Genomic DNA, 19,833 nt, shown 5'->3' on the forward strand with positions numbered 1-19,833 from the left:
AAAATATTGGACCAAGTAAATTCTTGAAATTAATAATTTCAAAAGTATTGGTATACTCTCACTTAACATTATGCCTATGTCCATCTTATAAGGGATAAGTCACATGTTCAAAATTCTTCAAACATCCTCATTTCAAGACTAAATACTAAGCGATAAAGAGATCCATAATTCAATATAAATTAAAAAATAGAGTAGCCTCCATCATTTTCCATTATGGTGAAGATCCAATAGAGTAAATCTGAAAATCTGCAGATAATTAAGAGTAGCTAAATTTTGATCTTGCTTTTTTTTTAATCTGTTCTTTTCTATTTCTACAGCAAAATCCTTGGCACAGGAAAGAATATGAAAACAAAGCAGAAAACAGATTCCAAGAACAATTATTTATGGGATGTCATGTCAGCTTATATCAGATGGAAGATGATTGGTGTTACATGGAGCCTACAGCACAGAAACATATCAGCTGGCCCAATGAGCTACCATCTCTGTTCCAGATCAGCCCACGAGCATTAGTGAGATGATGTGTAGGTTATAATATGCTTTGCTACTTTTGCACTGGCAGCAAAGTGGCACTGTTAGTGTTTTGAATCTGTAGTTTCTTTCCTATGGTTTCAGATACCTGAAAGAGCATGTTGTAATTCAAGAACAACATTTTTTAGCCTGGGTCTGAACTAGATTCAAAATCAGATACCAAAAATCGATTTTCAAGATGTTAACCCACTACACTTTGCCCATCTCTCTGCCATTTTCCATTGAAATTTTTTTTCTATTTAGAACTTGCCATTTTACTTGTACTTTCCTATTTCTATCCTTCAATTGATATTTTCAACCTCACTGTAAATCCAGCTGATCTGCTAAACACTCACAGAACTGTGGTGTAAGTTGAACTGCTTTCACATCAGGAGCCGGCACCAAGGTACTGAGGCTTCATATTGATGACCTTCACATATTAAAATAGAAACTCTGCAGAGACTTCTTGTGCATTAGGAGAAACAAAACTGTAAAACTAATAAAGACTGAATTTTAAAAGTGATGAAGAACTCATGGCAAATTTAAGCAGGAAATAATTATGCCAGTTTTCAAGTCGTCTGGGAACCCTATTATAGAAAGGATTTTGAATTTGGAGAGGGAGAACAGAATGAAGCAGGGTCTGTGAAACAATAATTGTGAAGAGAATTTTGAGATTTTTCCACTGGAACAGGTAAAACTGAAAGCAGAATTAATGGAGCATTTTACAATCAGAATAGACTTTGACAAATTCATAGAAATTTAGCCAGAATATACCATAGCTAGGAAAAAAGTGTTTATAGTTCTTCAGATTTGCTCTGAATTTCCATGAGACTTAGCACTGAAGTTGCTGTTAGTGGGAAATGGAAATATCATAGTAGCCTCCCTGCAGCATCTGTGAATGTGTGCACAAGGAAAACCATTATTTTCTAGAAATTAAACAATGTAGCAGCACCTTTGGGATCTATACAATTCCATTTCAATGAAAACTAAAACATAATTGACAATGGGATCTTTCCATGTGGATTGTAAAGTTTGCCTTTTTTCCTCAGTAAGGTTGATACACTAAAGAACAGAGGCACACGAGCATGCACAACAGCATTCAATGACACACCCTGACACCACCGCAATAATTTTCATTCATGTATGTGCAGCCCACGTCATCCATTGGCCATTCATGCGGAAGCCAGCCTTAATTGTTCCTGTTTGCCCTTCTTCAGCATGATCTAAAGGAACCTTTCTGAGCAGCTCCAGTCCAACAATGGCAGGAGGTCCAAGGTAATGAGGTCTCCTTTACATACCTGAACATTCCTCAGGCACCTCTCCCACCTCCATCTCCTTGAAGCCCTGCAGCTTCACTCAACCTTTCCACCCTCAATCTGTTGCCCCAACCCTACCATCCATAGCAAGTACTATGCCCACTCCCTGCACATGAACCATTCTCTTTTAACTATTCACCTGATACTATCCATCACTGTTACTCACCTAATCCCCAACCCCAATCCTTCCTATTGGTGATCACACCCAATATCAACTTCTCCACCATTGACAACTGCACCAATCCCCCCCCTTAACTGCTGACCCCACCCAACTGCACATCTCAGCAACAACCACCACCTTGACTTCCTTTTCTATCCCTCACTTCTATCACTCTACTGATCAATCCTTACCCCTCTGATCCCTGACCCTCTGACCCAAGTTGTGATATTCCCATGCACCTGCTACTCTTGTTTTTCTTGGTGCCAGAGGTCATGGGCTTGAGAGTTGCTGTCAGAATAGCCTTGGTGAGTAACTGCAGTGCATTTTGTAGATGGTACACATTGCAGTGGTGATGAAGGGAATGATTAATTTGGCATGGTTGATGGGATGCCGATCAAGTGGGCTGCTTTGTCCTAGATGGTGTTGAGCTTCTTGAGAGTTATTGGTACAAGTGGAGAGTATTCTATCACTCCATATAGATGGTGGAAAGGACTTGGGGTGTCAGAAGGTGTGCCACTCACCACAGGATGCCCACCTTCTGACCTGCCCTTGTGGGCACTGTATTCATGTAGCTAGTACAGTTCAGTTTCTGGTTAATGGTGAACCCCAGGATATTTATGTTAGGGGACCTAGAGATAGAAATGTCATTTAATGTCAAGGGTAGGAAATTCCTGGCGATGGCCCAAGGAACAACTTGTGAACTGACTGAGAAAAGTGCCTTCACAAGTGCCAACCAATTTCTAGAAGTTATTTCTTTGATCTGTTCAACTGATGAACTCAGGATTAAGCAATGCAGAGTTTGATCCAGGTGTCGCAAGATGGAATGAAATGAATATACAAAAAAAACAAAACAAAAAGGTAAAGAAAAGTTGATTGAGAGAAGAAATAAAGGGAAAGAAGTAAAAAAAAATTGAAACCAGGCTGCTTTGCCACAGAAACCTTAGAGACCAAAGCAAGTTGAATAATAGTCTTTGGCTTTGAGCACTAAATGAAAATAAATCCCTAACATCAATTAAAAGTTGTTGGATTGAGTGACAATTAGCATTTTTAACATAATGATTCATTGTTGGTGCCCAAGAGGTTGATTGTTTGCAATTAACACATTACTTCATTAAAGGAGGTACTTAGGGTGACAAATCTTGACATTCAGTGGTGACTTTAGTACTGTGTCTACAGTACAGGGACTTTATCCCTTCTCACTGAATTGTCATTTTGTGCAGCTTACTTGTAGAGCAATTACCCATCTCAGACAGCAACTTCCAGATTTTCACATTTAACTGCACAAATATCCAAATTCTGCATACATAATAATGGGCATTATTCTCATTATTATTTCTGCAGCAACTTCTGGCCCATAACTTTTCCCATTGTGGAGTTGCTGTTGAGAAGCCATCAAATGAAAACTGTTATTAAAAAGATAAGAGGTTTTTAAAATAATCCTTTATAGTTAAAACATGGAAAGCTTTGCTGCAGAGATGATTAGGAAACAAACTGAGTTGATATCTATCTTTGGCCATGAGCAGTAAATGCCAGAGTATCAGTCACTAGTTGTACCCACCTCCACACGTTTGGTTCCACCTTTTAATGGATGCAAATGTATGGGAGAGGAGTGCAATGGCCAATTGATATCCTCATACACGCTTAGTGACCAAATATGAATCTCTCCTCAAAGATTCAAAGGAAAATTCATCCGATAATTTTGGAACAAAAGAGACATTTGGATCAGCTTAGAATTGCTGTAGCAAAGAGTCGGGAGGGAACAGTGAGATGAATGACCTTTTTTGAAGCTGTAATCTGCTACAGAATTGCAAAAAGCCTTATCCAATCAACATTAGAGGGGATTGTTAAAATACAAATAATGGAGTTTGAACTTATCATTCTTCATTTAACATCATTTTTGAATATTTTTAGGCACTAGCCCCACTAAAACTATTCTCAATTGATCATGGAGGTCTTCATTATTTATTGTTTGGGTGCTATTTCATCAGTAGATTTTAATTATTGAACTGCACAGCAATTAAACATTATAATAAAATATTACATTTTTCTGGCTGAATATCATTGCCAGCCATCAGGAATATTCTATCTTCTCTGGCAGATGCTGAGCTCAAAATAATCAAAAATATATCTTCTCTTGGTTTGCATGCTATTGCCTCAGCTTAAATGAAGTAGCAATTGGTCAGCGATGCAGAGATTCCAGATAATAAGGGGGAATCAATTTATGATTCTTAATCTTGACAGTTACCTAGGACCTCCAGATAGAAAACACACAGGATTATCAAATGTGTGATGGCTGAAGCTCAGCTGATGATCTCATTCATTGTTGAGGAACTTGCAATGACTAATGGTTGAATTTTGATTCTGCTACTGTTTATTGGTACATGATCTACTGGTGAAATAAGAAATGGGGCATCCATGTTTCCTTCTAAAGACAGCCAGATCTATTAAAGAAAGGTACATTGTAATTGCAATCATTAACAATGGCTAAAAAGCTTGTCAGTCACATATAAAGAGGTGCCGCGTAGGATGCCAGGAAGAGATTGGTAGGAGGGAGGGAGCCACTTTTCCCAATTAGTAAAAAAAGGTTCCTCCAAGCGGATTAGGCAACAATGAGAAGAGATTATTGAATGGATCAGTTAAGAAAGTTTTCCATTCAGTATATGCCAGCTATGAAGGAAGAAGTTTCATAACACTGTGCTCACAAACCTTCCTGTTTCTATTTCATTTTACCTTCCTTCATTGAAGTTTATTCTGCCATTAGGTTGTGGCTGATCTCTGTATTACTTCCATTTACTTGGTCATACTGCATAATCTATTAATACCTATCAATAATCTATCTATCAAAATTTTCACTCTGGTACATTTTGTGCCTGATGTTAATCTCACAAACACTTGTCTCACTTTCCCATACCTAAGCCATCTACCTCACATCTGTTAACAGGTCCTCAAAATGACTCACCAGTCTACCACTAAAACTCTCCCTTCTTTCTTGTAGGAAATGGTGGATAACAAAGCAGGAGTTTGTTGTAATTTAGCATTGCAGATGAAGGTATGACTGCCCAGTAGTTCCAAATTACAACTGATGCAGTTGTTGGATCTGTCGTGTCATAGAGAAAACTTCCTGAAAACTGGGAACTGCTACTTATTTATGTGATGTGGACATCTCTGGCAACAGTGACATTCATTATTCAGTCTTTTTTGCTCCTGAACTAAGAAGCCAGTTAACAGTCAAGCACATTTGTGAATCTGGAATCACATATACCCCAAAGGTTGGCAGATTTCAATCCCTGAAGGTCAGTCTTGAACCAAATAGTATTTTTTATAATCTGGCAATTTCATGGTCACTATTAGTTTGACTAGTCTTTTTAATTCCAGAAGTAGGTATTACATTAATTTACATTCCCCAGCTACCATGGTGGGATTCAAACTCATATCTGTGGATCAATGTTCCAGAAGTCTGGTTGCTAGTCAGTAACTTAACCAATATGCTACCATTCCATATGTTAACAATCACATGCAAACATAATCATTCCATGCTGTACTACAATTTTATACAATGAATAGAACTCCGTAAGGGAAAAAAAAGTTTTATATTTTATGACCACTGTCTTTAGCCCACAATTGACCCCTAATAATTCTGAACTTCAATTAAATGGGTACTATTTTCAAATGATGTTGCATATATATAAGGACCTGAGTAATAAATGGTGGGATAGGTTATTATGATGAGATTCTAAAGCCATTTGAATATACTAATGTTTCAAGCAATAACCTATCCATGGGCCCAACAGAAATGGGTGTTATTGATCGCTGGCTTTTCTCCCTGGTTATGAGTGGCTGCATATGGACAATGGAGACATGAAAATCAGCCCCATTATTTGGCAAAGCCTTTCTTCAATTGCATGGTTCTTCTGAAGCCAGAGAGAAAACTAAACATGAAGTTTTGGATACGGCAGTGATGCAGTGCTTAATGGTGCTGCTTCACAGTTCCAGAGATCTAGCTTCGATCCTGTTCTTGCTGTGTGGAGATTGCATATTTCCCAAAGTGCTCTAGCTTCCTCCCACATACCAAGATGTGCCAGTTGGTAGGTTGTTGGCTATTGTAAATTACTCATCATGTATGTGGGTGGCAGTAGAATTGGATGGGGGGAATTGATGAGAATGTGAAAGGGAAAATGGGATTCGTGTACATGTGTGCTTGATGGCCTGTTTCAGTGTTGTATACCACTAAATTCAGTGGTTAATGATGTAACCAGCAACATGTTCTATATCTTCTATATCATATGTAATAGCAGTCCATGGACAAAAATTGTTCCTTGCTGGTGTTGCAAAATGTTTGTGACAAAAATTCCAGAAGCAGACTGTTGAAATGAAATAGCAAGGATACCTGCTATCTTTTTAAGCTGTTTTATGAAAAAAGTATATTTGTTGATAGTTTAAATTACCAAATATTTCCAGTATCAGAGAGAGAATAAAGGAGACACTGAGACAAATAGTGGTAAGTGATGGCACTTCTCGTATAATTTTAGGCTGTGCTTTAGCAAATAATACCTAGCAGTTTATTAATTTTGACACTCCACCATTGAATAGCTAGGTCTGTGTATTACTGTTCGCTACTTCTTACTTATCTATTTAATGTTAATAAACCTGATGGAATTTCATTACTTAAGTTACATGGCGATAGAATGTTTATTATACTGTTTTGCAAAGTCAAAAAATTTGTGGGAGGACATAAGATATTCACTGAACCAGATACACTGACAAAGACCTGTATTCAGCTCTTGTGTTTGCTAAAGTGAACTGAATATCTAGCAGGTAAAGGCTTTCTCCATTCATGGGAGAGTGAAGACTTGTTTATTGGAATAATTTGCAGCACTGACACAAGAAAATAATCTGAGAGAAAAGTCCAACAGATCAAAACAAATATCACTAGCTTTTCAGACTTACTTGCAAGCAGTGATTGTTTTCTTGCCTGGCACACACAAGGTTCCAAATTTTCTGCAATGCACTGAAGTAAGTTTCTCTGAATTTGATCTCTTTTTACTGATTTAGCTTTGCTTCTTGGAATTCTGAACATTGTAGATGACAGCAGTGTTTAAAAATAGACCACCACTTTAGTCTCTCTTCTAGGCTGCATTGCAAATTTAATTGTTTTAAATCCTCACGAGGATGGTTCTGCAATAGTGCCAACGATGGAATATAGGTATGATTTGCAATAATTTTTTAATTACACTTTTCTGGATAATCCCACAAGAAAGGTACATCGCAGCTGCACAGCTTAGTTTCAGATTTCAATATTCCATTTAAAGCAATGCGCCAGTGCAAATTTAATTGTGTATAATTGCAAGATTGCTAAATACCCGTTTCATTTTTTCTCACCACCGAGGTCTCCTTATCATGGAGGTGCTTGTGATACTTGGTTGCCAGCTGATGAAGTGACAAAGAGGTTTGATTAAGGCTGATTATGTGGAATGCAGACTGAAACGAATGTATCAAAACCAATTAGAGTCAAGCTGGAAAGTGCCTATCAACAAAGGTTGCCACAGGGCAACCTTTAAAGTTTAGCTGCAAAAAAAATCTACTTAGGGGTAGCTTGCAAGGCTTATCCTGAGTCCTAATGAAATGTCATATGCTGGAGAAATTCCATATTTGAATCCCAGTTTTGTTGATTTAATTAATCTTAGCTAAGGCAGGCAATGTTGACATCAGTTCCCTTTAGTATGGAAATTAGCCTTGGCCTGATTACTAACTAATGATTGTGGCTGGAAAATGGGCATAGTTGAATTTAGAGGCCTGACTTTAACTCGTTCCCCACCTCCCAGAGGGAATGGTGTGAGCAACGGGCTTAAGATGACCTTGGTGCTTGGACATCTTAACTTTCCTAAATTCAGGCACAAGAAAGACTGAAGGAAGGGGAGCAAATTGAAGTGGAAAACTTAAACCACAATGACAGAGGATATAAACCATATTGAATGCAGGCCCAACCAAGCGCTGCAGTCATGCTCCCTTATGCGCCCAGCTGTAAAATCTGGCAGTAGTTAAGTTCTTGGCTGAAGGAGGCTCAGGGAAGCATGTTCCTGCTGGTCCCAAAAGGATACCTTGGCCTTTTGTTAGCTTTGGTTTTATCTCCTTCTTTCTGTCATGCACCTTCAGAGTTCCTCACCCACTAAAAGTCTGGTTTACTTTGCCTAGAAGCATTTTTGAAGGACCCATGTGTCAACTTGATCACACCATATTAAATTTCAACTCCCACTTAGTGATAGTGATATTGTTGTTGCCAGCTTTTGTTGGGAGTCAGCTTGCTAATGAGAGCTAAAGCCTCTCCAGGTCACTCTCTGGTAGTTAAAACCTCATCAGGTCACCCTCTGAGAAAACAAATGTTTCACTGCCTGCTCCCACTATTGCACTCCTACATCAGAGCTCAGTGGTGGTTAGGAGTGAACCAGGTATTTGACCCCTTTTCCAGCAAAGTGGATGAAGTAATTCCACTGATTACTTCTCCCTTAAACTTTCTTCACATTGCTGATGCCAACTTGAGCACTTCAATTGCTGCCACAGTTAAGGCTATCTAAAACAAATGAATGAGATTTTGTGCGATGAATGAGATCTTTGTTGCAACAGGAGAGGAGCAGTGTCAATCATAACTAAATTAACTTTTTTAGTTGCCACTCATGCACTTTGGCCCTAAATACAATGCCTTTTATTCTCAATTCACTGCAACCAATAGATGAACATACAATGGATTTAATTAATACAAACTCCAGTACCTGTTTGACTGTCTCTGTGATGTATTTGAGCCGTACTCGATTTATCAGGTGCTGGGGTACTATGCAGTTTTGCTGAGGAGCAGTTTCTCCCCCCAATGGCTTGTTCAGTTGTTGCCTTCCATATTTACTAGGCTCCAATTGCTCCTGTTGAATTTGCCGTTGAATCTGATCAATTTTCATACTGCAGTATTTTTGCACAGGTGCTGATTCTACTTGGACTGGCTGAATAGCCTCTGTAGAAGAAGTAGTTCAAGGTAAATTCTATGTGGAGAAAGAAATTCACAGATTAAAAAGTTCACAGAAACAAAAGCCACTGTGGTGAGGAAAGAAGAGTTTTGCTTCACATAAATTTACCTACTCCTTTCAACACAAGTGCAGAGTTACATCCCTTATTAAAACTGGCCCACATTTCTAAATGCCTTAGTTGGCTTAAGTTATTCACCCAAATTATAGTCCATGAATCTTCTGAGCTTTATGTTTTACAGAATCCCACTATGTTCAATACTATTCCATGTTGGAAGAATTTACATTTATCATTAGGGCTGCATTAATGTATAATATTAAAAATTTCTAAATTATCCATCATTTGCCAAAGATGATTGCATTTTGCAACACAAAAGGATCTCTCTCTTGAGTAGGTGAGCATCCTCTACAGCTTGAACTCTTGCGCATATTTTGGCATTGTCCACAGACTTCTGTTTCATTTCCTGAATATCTAAGTCTATATCATTAATGAAAATAATATCAAAGCCCTTAACATTCATCTCTCAAGGAAGCATTGATAACTGGTTTACAAGTAGATCAAAATTCACTGATATCAATTTTCTATCCCTGGCCATTCAGTCAATCTCAATTCAGATTATCACTACTTTTACAAGGTTTTATTTTGTAGAAAAGCCTATTGTTCGGTTGCCTAGAAAAATACAATTTCCATCAGTTCACCCACATCCAGTATCCAATGACTTCTCCAAAATGTTTAATCAAATTGGTAAAATATTACTTTTTTCATGAAACTGTGTTGAATATCATTGATATTATACTTCTATGTAGTCATATAAGGCATCCCTAATTATACAATTGAGCATTTTACCAATTATCCAAGTCAGATAATGGGCCAACAGTTACCTGGTTCTACCTTATCCAAGTTTTTAAATATTGAAAATGTGTTGGCATCTTTCCTGTGTACAGGAACCTTCAGAAATGTATTAACAAATAAAGATGTGCCTCAATATCTTCTTTGGAATGTTCCTTATACTATCTAACACAATATTCCCATCTATAGTAATGTTAACAATTGCATTATTAACAACATCATATAATGCTGTCAAGTTGAATATCATGTTCTGGAGAGAAGGCCAACACAAACATTCACAGCAATCATGATGTCATATATTTGGGAATCCTTTTTAACTTGTCCTTCAGTATCATTCAATAGTCCAGTATGATTTTTGATGGTGCTCCAATTCTTGGTTGAGCAAATTTTCCCATCATTACCCATGTTCTCATTCAAATGTCCACTTCCCAGCTTTTAGCCATATAAATGTAATTATGACACTAAAAAGTAATTCATTCCATGTAAAACACTTTAAGACAAATCAAGAAATTGCATAAATGCTATATGAAATAATAAGTCTCCCCTTATCATTGCAATGTATATGGGTATCCATAAGTCAGTTTTCAAGATTTAAAGAAAAAATACACCCCTTGTCAAGTCATTGAATTAAATTTTGAAAATTACTTTAAACTAAGAAAAACTTGTGTGTTTATATTGCACACTTCACAATTCAGGATATCCCAAAATGCTTTGGAGAAATTATGTACTTTTAAATTGTCAGTATTATAATTCATGGAAACACATCAACCAATTTAGACACAGTAAGGTCTGACTAATGGCAAAGAGGTAAATGACCAGAGCTTGAGCTGCATTTATTGCATGTTGCATTTTTCAATTTTTCAATTAAAATTTCTACCAGCAGGTGCAATGACAATTTTTTTATGATCTTGTGAAGAATAGAAATAGCTTATGTTTTGAAATTAAAATCTTTCCTTTTTTATATGAACTTACTTTCTGCATTTTTATAATTAGGTTTTATTTGAAAAATTAAAACCATGTCCTGAAAAGCAATATTTCTTAATGGTCGATTGTGGATAATTTTATCAGTTTACATTCCTGATGGGAAAGCTACGCCCAGCTAAGAAGCTAAGATGGCATCTTAAGCCATGCTGGGCTGTTAGTCCCATGTAAAGATCCTGTACAAATCTTGGGCAGGTTACCAAATGATGCCTAAGGCCACAGGGGGTGAAAGAAATCAGCTGGGAATCACATCCCAATCTGCAGTGACATCTGCTGGAAAGTTCATGTGCAATCATTGGCCTCGATTTTGCTGGTCCATGCCAGTAATACCATTTAGAAATGCAGATATTTGCCCATTTAAATGACAGCGTCATGTGAACATAAGAAGCAAGAGCAGGCCAATTGACCTCTCAAACCTGCTCCACCATTCCATAAGATCATAAATGATCCAATCTTCACCTCACCACCACTGTCCCACTCTCTCCTCATCGACTTCCTTGTTGTTCAAATGTCTGTCAATCGCTACCTTGAATATATTCAATGACTCTATGTCCACTGCTCTCTGAGTGAGGCAATTCCTCTTCATCCTAAATGGGCAATCCCTTACTCTGCAACTATGCTCCTTAATTCTAAATACCCCTTCTAAAATGAAATATCCTTTCAGCATCTACCCATCAAGCCCTCTCATAATATTGTACATTTCAATGAGATCACCTCTCTACACTCAAAGGAATATCGGGCAATCTGCTCAACCTTTCTTCACATTTCAATCGCTTCATCCCAGGAATCAACCAAGTGAACCATGCTTGCACTGCCTCCAATTCAAGTCTGTAATTCCTTAAATATGGAGACCAAAACCAAATGTAGTACTTCAAGTGCAGTTTATTCAACACTACTCTCTAAAGTTGCAATAAAACATTCCTACTTTTACACTCCACACCATTATCAATAAAATGCAACATTCCATTCATCTTCTTAATTACTTGCTGTACCTGCATATAATTTATATTATATTGGACCCATAAGATCCTCTACTATCACAACTTCTTTGTGATCTCACTCCTTTTATATAATAATTTGCTTTTTCGTTCTTCCTTCCAAAGTGGATAAACTGGAGCAGGGCTAATTTTGAGGGAATTAGGCAGGATCTCGCACAGGTTGATTGGGAGAGCCTGTTTGAAGGGAGAGGAACAAATGGCAAATGGGATGCTTTTAAGAGTGCGATATCAAGAGTCCAAGGGCAGCACATTCCTGTTCGGGTGAAAGGTAAACCTGGCAAGTTCAGGGAACCATGGATGACAAGAGATATTGAGGTTCTGGTCAAGAAAAAGGAAGCATACATTGTGTTTAGGAGGTCAGGGATGAGTGAATCCCTTGATGACTTAAAAAAGATTAAGAATACACTTAAGAGAGAAATCAGAAGGGCAAAGAGAGAGTATGACATGGATCTGGCAGGGAAGGTTAAGGAAAATCCTAAGAGGTTCTATTGATATATTAAGAGAAAAAGGGTGGCTAGGGGGAAAGTAGGTCCCCTTAGAGATCAGCAGGGCTGCCTAAGTCTCGAGCAACAGGAAATGGGTGGGATTTTTAACGAATATTTATCCTTGGTGTTTACTGAGGAGAAAATCATGGTTGCTCAAGAGATAAGGGAAACAAGTGGAGATGTTTTGGAGAACATTCATATTACCAGGGAGGAGGTATTTGCAGCCTTATGGTGCATTAAAGTGGATAAATCCCAAGGGCCTGACCGAGTACATCCTTGGACTTTGTGGGAGGCTAAAGAAGAAATTGTGGAAGCTGTTGCCAAGATATTTGCTTCATCATTGGTGAAGTTCCTGAATACTGGAAGGTGGCTAATGTCATTCTGTTGTTTAAGAAAGGTATCAAGGACAAGCTAGAGAACTACAGACCAGTCAACCTGACATCAGTAGTGGGCAAGTTACTGGAGGGAATTCTGAGGGACAGAATCTACCAGCATTTGGATAGGCAGAGTCTGATTAGAAGGATTCAACATAGCTTTGTGTGTGGGAAGTCATGTTTGAGGAATCTTTTAGAGTTCTTTAAAGAGGTACTAAAAAGGTAGATTAGGGTAGGGTAGTGGATGTTGTCTATTTGGACTTTAGCAAGGCCTTCAACAAGGTTCCACGTGGCAGGCTGGTCTGGAAGGTTAGGTCGCATGGAATCTAGGGAGAGTTAGTTAGGTGGAATCAAAATTGGCTCAGAGGTAGGAAGCACAGGGTGGTGGTTGAAGGTTGTTTCTCGGAATGGAGACCAATGTGGTGCGTCACAGAGGTTGGTGTTGGGACCCTTGTTATTCTTTACTTATATAAGTGATTTGGACGTGAATGCACAAGGTTTGATCAGCAAGTTTGCAGATGACACAAAATTAGGAGGTGTTGTTGATAGTGAGGAAGATTATTGTAGATTACAGGGGGATCTTGATCAGTTAGGAAAGTGGGCCAAGGAGTGACAAATGAATTTCAATACAGATAAGTGTGAGGTGATGCATTTTAGAAAGTCAAACCAGTGTAGGACTTGTACCATGAATGGTAGGGCACTAGGGAGTGTAATGGAACAGAGGGACCAAGGAGTACAAGTGAATAGTTCATTGAAATCAGCATCGCAGGAAGACAGGGTGGTGAAAAAGGCATTTAGTATGCTGGCCTGCATCAGTCAGGTCATTGAGTACAGGAGCTGGAACATTATGCTGCAGTTGTATTAGTCATTGGTGAGTCTGCACTTGGAGTACTGTGTGCAGTTTTGGTCACCCTGTTATAGGAAAGATGTAGTTAAACTGGAAAAAGTGCAGAAAACAGTTACGAGGATGTTATCAGGACTAGAGGGCCTGAGTTATAGGGAGAGATTGGCCAGGCCAGGTCTTTATTCCTTGGAACGTAGGAGAATGAGAGGCAACTTTATAGAAATGTTTAAAGTTATGATAGGCGTAGATAAGGTGGATGATAACAGTCTTTTTCCTGGGTTAGGGGTGTCCGAAACTAGGGCGCATAGATTTAGGGTGAGAAGGAAAAGATTTAAAAGGGACCTGAGGGGCAACTTTTTCATGCAGGGGGTGGTGAGTATATGGAACGAGCTGCCAGAGGAAGTGGTTGAGGCAGGTACAATAGTATCATTTAAGAAGCACTTGGACAGGTACATGGAGGGGAGGGGCCTGGCGGGATATGGGCTGAACACAGGAAAATGGGACTAGCTGGGTGGACAACATGGTCGGCATGGACTTGTTGGGCCAAAGGGCCTGTATCTGTGCTGTATTGCTCTATGACTCTGTGATTATCCCAGACATCTACACACAGGCTGTTAAGCAGAGAAGTCATTATATTACTGAGTAATACCAGGCACCTTTTCTGTGAACACACTCCACCACAACACTCCCCACAGAGATCAGCAATGGACCTCAGTCTCGCTGGGATTCCTCAGCACTTACACATAGGAACTGGCTCTTGGACCATGTACTAGTTTATACCAGGCATAGCATCCTTGACCCCATTACTTTCCCTGCGGATTGTAACAGCTGTGAGGAAAAAATGAAAAGGTATGTTTCTTTTATTACGAAGTTTTACTTTCTTAATTATTTATAACTACTTTAAATCATTTGTAATTATTTACAAGACCCGCTGAACAAAGGCAGCTGCCACGTGGGAATGTCGCCATCTCCAAGTTCCCCTCTGAAGCACACAACATCCTCACTTGGAAACCATTCTTGCATATATGTCGGGCCTAAATTCTGGAACTTCTTCTTAACAACACAGATGCAGTATCTTCACCACAAGGACTGAAGCAAATTAAGGTGTCTCACCACCATCTTCACAAGGGCAACCAGAGGGCTAAATGCTCATCTTTCCAGTAACACCATATCTCATGAATGAATTTTAAAAAGCAGTTTCTGCCATTGAACCCTCGTTGAATTGGCTTAGTACCAGGAGCTATCAAGGACCATTATGCTAGTGAGTCATGTTATGGTGGCGGTGGTTAAATGAGGGTTGCTGGGCTGGCAGTACCACAGCTACTAACAGGCTCTCAGTGTTATGCTGATACTGACAAAATTCTCTGAGATTGGCAGCTTCAACATTTTCACTCTAGCAGCAGGTGCAAGTTAATGAGGATATCATCAAATTACTTCTGCGCTGAGGAAAGCAGCAACTTCAACAAGCTCATTGAGAATGTTAAAAAAAAATCAATCAACAAGCTCCTCAATAAGTGCATAATATCCTCTGGCTGCTTTTGTTATTTATATTGTCAGTAGTTTACACACAGGAAGTAAATTAAATTTAGGCGTGAAGTAAACTATCACATTTCACACCAGTTAATGCATGCTGAACTGTCCCCAGTGGATGACAGTTGTCTTTAGGCTAGGGAATGGTAAATGACATCAGAGTCTGGAAACCAAAAGGGTTGAAGGAAGGAATGAATGTCAAACAAGTCTCACAAGCTGTTTAGACTAATCCACTGAAAGAAACATCAAATAAAGAATTACTTAGGATTTGGAGTTGCCATAAATTGAAGTACAACATAACTTAGGCATACGAATTTAAATCATTATTGTTTTTCTCTGCTTTAACTTGATATTTTGAGACTTAATGATTTTTAAATAGTTCCCTCAAAGTAACTTGTGGTTCAGGAAAAAAGCAGTTGTACGGATCTTTAGTTGGAAGGGTCACGCAAACAGGAGATGGGAGATAGTTGTGGCTCTGGAGTTCTGGATAGGATATCGGGAGCTCTGCCTTTATCATTGACAAATTCTCTATTCAGAAGTCATCCTGATTGTCAGGACTGGCATCCATTTGGGTGGCAAGGCTGCAGGATCTGGTCTATTCCCTAAGTCCACAAATGGGAGATGGGAAGTTGTGGGAGGTTTCTTGCAAGAACACTAAGAAAATAGGAGCAGGAGTAGACGCCTATCCCTCAAGCCTCCCCACCATTCAATATGATCATCCCTAATCTACACTAACCTCACCTCCTCTTCTATGCTAGCTTTCCATTGCCCTCTACTCTCTGACTTTCCAAAAATTTACTTCAAATTTTTCAAACACTTCTATACTTCTAAATACTTCCAATAATCTAGCCTGGTTGGGATGCTGTGTTGAACCTGGAGTGAGGAAAAGTGAATCAACATCAACATATTTATATGGGAGAGGGATCTGACAGAGATGGTGTGTACTTGAGAGGCCAGAAAGAAGATCTCCTGTCCCTCCTGGACCACAAACAACATTGTAAAGACCTTTCCTTCTTCTCAAAGCTTTCCTCACCTCCTTACAGTTGTCTGTTCCCCGAAGCCTTATTATATTTTAGCTGGGACATAGACATTTCAACTTTTTATCGGCAAGGCTGGCCTAGATAACTTGCTGTGGAATGGAGTCAAACCCATGTCAAGGGCAGAGTTCAGGTTGATGATATCTTTACAGTATTACTTTCAAAGGGTCTTGACTCCGTCTCTGTTCCTAATGAGTTCATCCCTGTTCCTGGCTCTGAGTGAATTGAGGCTTTAGGTGCTGGAGCCACAGATGGCTTTTACAAGGGTGAAGAGACCACTTATGTCATGCTTCTCTGCTAATTATTGAGTCTCCTGTGCTTTCTCCATTCACCATCTGTTCTTTCAGTCCCTCTTTGTCTGCTGGATCTCTGCCTTCAGGTTCCTGTGAAACTGTTCCCTTTTCCCTGAGGGATGGTGGAACTTGCATTCCAGGAACACATTACAATGTCCGTATGCCCAACATCAGATTCCTGAAACAGACATTCTGTTCCAGGCTCTGTCACTGAGAAGAGATTCAAGGCTGTTCTCCAAGACTTGGAAAAATGCAATATCCCCACTGTCTCCAAGGAATCTCGAGACCAAGACTGCTCCAAGTGCAGTGGGAACATTTGGAATGGCATTGAGAACATCAACACTATGAATTAGGAGCACACAGGGGCCCAGCATGAGCAACAGAAAGAACTCACCACCTCACAAACTACCCACCCATCTGCCCATCAGCTTCCACCTGCCCCATCTGTAGAAGAGCTTGTGGTTCGAACATTGTCTTCATGGGTCACCACATAACCCACAAAACCAGAGTGGAACTAAGTTAAACTCAATCTCAAGAGACAGCTTAAGAAGAAGAATAAAATACAAACTTCAAGGATACTTTCACCAGTGATGCTTGGTGTTCTGAAAGATACAGCAGGTACAGTTGTGGCTGGAATAGATTACTGTGGTGGTTTAGACAATGGCAATGATTTAGACAATCACCTTTATCTAGCAGTATAAAATTAGAAAATTTGTGGATGACACCAAATTTGGTAGTGTGATGGACAATGAAGAAAGTTGTCTAAAGTTACAACGGGATCTAGATCAAATGGGAAAATGGGCCAAGGAATGGCAGATGGAATTTAACTTGGACAAGTGCTAGGTGATGCATTTTGTGAAGTTAAACTAGAGCAGGACTTACACAGTGAATGCCAGGGCCTGGGGAGTTCTGTAGAACATAGAGACCTAGGGGTACCACTACATAGTTCCCTGAAAGTGGCGACACAGGTAGACAAGGTGTATGGTACACTTGCTTTCATCAGATGGGACATTGTGTACAAGAGTTTGGACATCATGTTACAGAGCTCAAAACGTTGGAGAGATCACACCTGGAATATTATGTATCATTCTGGTCACCATACTATAGGGAGAGTCTGGTTAAGCCAGCGAAGATACAGAAAAGATTCACATAGATGTTGCTGGGACAGAAGGGCTTAAGTTATGAGGAGAGGGTGGATAGGCTGGGAGTGTTTTCCCTGGAGTGAAGGGGGGGGTGGTCATGGAGAGGAGGTGACCTTATTGAGGTTTATAAAATCATGAGGGGCATAGATAAGATGGATTGTCACAGTCTATTTCCTAGGGTAGGGAAGTCTAAAACTAGAGGGCATAGGTTTAAGATGGAAAGATTTAAAGGGGAGTTTCTCACACAGAAGATGATGATTATATGAAACCAGCTGCCTGAGGAAGTGATAGAGGTGGATACAATTATGTTTAAGCAACAACTGGACAGGTACATGGATAGGAAAGGTTTAGAGGGATATGGGTCAAATGAAGACAAATGGGACTAGCTCAGGAAGACTCCTTGGTCAGCACAGACAAGTTGGGCTAAAGGGCCTGCTTCCAGCTCTATGACTCTATGAGAATGGGATGGCTTAATTCTCTGTCTGTTGGCTATGAGATGTGTTTGGGGCAAACAGGTCTGTTTCTTGTAAGTAGAAGTTCTAGTTGCTGGTCTCTACACTAACCAGTGATGTATGTTCTGTGGAAATTTTGTGCAGATACCTGTCTTTCTAAAATAATAGGTATTTCCTCTTCTAGTAATCAACAGCTTTTACTCTCATGAGAACAAAAATCAAATAATTGAAAGTAAACTATTGCTTTTCAATACAGAATACTGTCTGCCAAATAATATAGAACCATAGAACCATACAGCACAAAAGAGGCCCTTCGGCCCACCATGTTGTGCCACCCATCAAACCACTCTCACACTATCTAACCCTTTCCTCCCGCATATCCCTCTATCTCACATTCCTCCATATGCCTATCCAACAAACTCTTGAACCTGTCCAATGTATCTGCCTCCACCACCACCCCAGGCAGTGCATTCCATGCACCAACCACTCTCTGGGTGAAAAACCTCCCCCTGACATCTCCCCTGAACATCCCACCCATAACCTTAAAGCCATGCCCTCTTGCCTTGAGCATTGGTGCCCTGGGAAGGAGGCGCTGACTGTCTACTCTATCTAATCCTCTCAGTATTTTATATACCTCTATCATGTCTCCTCTCATCCTCCTCCTTTCCAGTGAATAAAGCCCTAGCACCTTAAGCCTCTCCTCATATTCCATATGCTCTAATCCAGGCAGCATCCTGGTAAATCTCCTCTGCACCCTCTCCAACGCCTCCACATCCTTCCTATAATGCGGCGACCAGAACTGAACACAGCACTCTAAGTGTGGTCTAACTAGAGTTTTGTAAAGCTGCATCATCACTTCGCGGCTCTTAAACTCAATCCCATGATTTATGAAAGCTAATATCCCAAAGGCCTTCTTAACTGCACTATCTACCTGTGAGGCAACTTTCAGTGAACTGTAAATATGAACCCCCAGATCCCTCTGCTCCTCTACACTGCCAAGTACCTTGCCACTTACCTTGTACTCTGCCCTGGAGCTTGTCCTTCCAAAGTGTACCACCTTACACTTCTCCGGATTGAACTCCATCTGCCACTTGTCAGCCCAGCTCTGCATCCTATCAATATCCCTCTGTAAGCTCCGACAGCCCTCCACACTATCCACAACACCGCCGATCTTAGTGTCGTCCGCAAACTTACTAACCCAGCCTTCCACCCCCTCATCTAAGTCATCTATAAATATCACAAAAAGTGGAGGTCCCAGAACCGATCCCTGCGGGACACCACTAGTCACTGCCTTCCAATCCGAGGCACTCCCTCCACCACAACCCTCTGCTTTCTACAGGCAAGCCAATTCCTAATCCACACAGCCAAGCTTCTCTGGATCCCTTGGCCTCTGACCTTCTGAAGAAGCCTACCATGAGGAACCTTATCAAGCGCCTTACTAAAATCCATATAGACCACATCCACCGCACTACCCTCATCAATCTTTCTCGTCACCTCCTCAAAGAAATCTATCAAGCTTGTGAGGCAAGATCTTCCCTTCACAAAGCCATGCTGGCTGTCCCTAATCAGTCCATGATTCTCTAGGTGTTCATAGATCTTATCCCTTAGAATCCTTTCTAACAGCTTACCCACCACAGACGTGAGACTCATCGGTCTGTAATTCCCTGGACTATCCCTACTAACTTTTTTGAACAAGGGGACAACATTCGCCACCCTCCAATCCTCCGGCACCATCCCCGTGGACAATGAGGACTCAAAGATCCTTACCAGCAGTTCAACAATCTCCTCTCTCGCCTCTCGAAGCAGCCTGGGGAATATCCCATCAGGCTCCGGAGATTTATCTGTCTTGATATT

The 19,833-nt window shown here is 40.1% G+C and overlaps 1 protein-coding gene across 2 annotated transcripts in view; it reads right to left on the reverse strand.

The window, feature by feature from the left end:
* Window positions 1–19,833, reverse strand: part of LOC127573161 (uncharacterized protein C8orf48-like) — a 36,058-nt gene that overhangs the window by 5,268 nt on the left and 10,957 nt on the right. For both annotated transcript variants that reach the window (XM_052021120.1, XM_052021119.1), the window contains exon 4: window positions 8,751–8,983. In XM_052021120.1, the coding sequence (XP_051877080.1) occupies window positions 8,751–8,983 (233 nt within the window). The remainder of the gene's footprint in view (window positions 1–8,750; window positions 8,984–19,833) is intronic.

Source organism: Pristis pectinata, chromosome 8 (genome assembly GCF_009764475.1).
Source record: "Pristis pectinata isolate sPriPec2 chromosome 8, sPriPec2.1.pri, whole genome shotgun sequence".
Classification (NCBI taxonomy): domain Eukaryota; kingdom Metazoa; phylum Chordata; class Chondrichthyes; order Rhinopristiformes; family Pristidae; genus Pristis; species Pristis pectinata.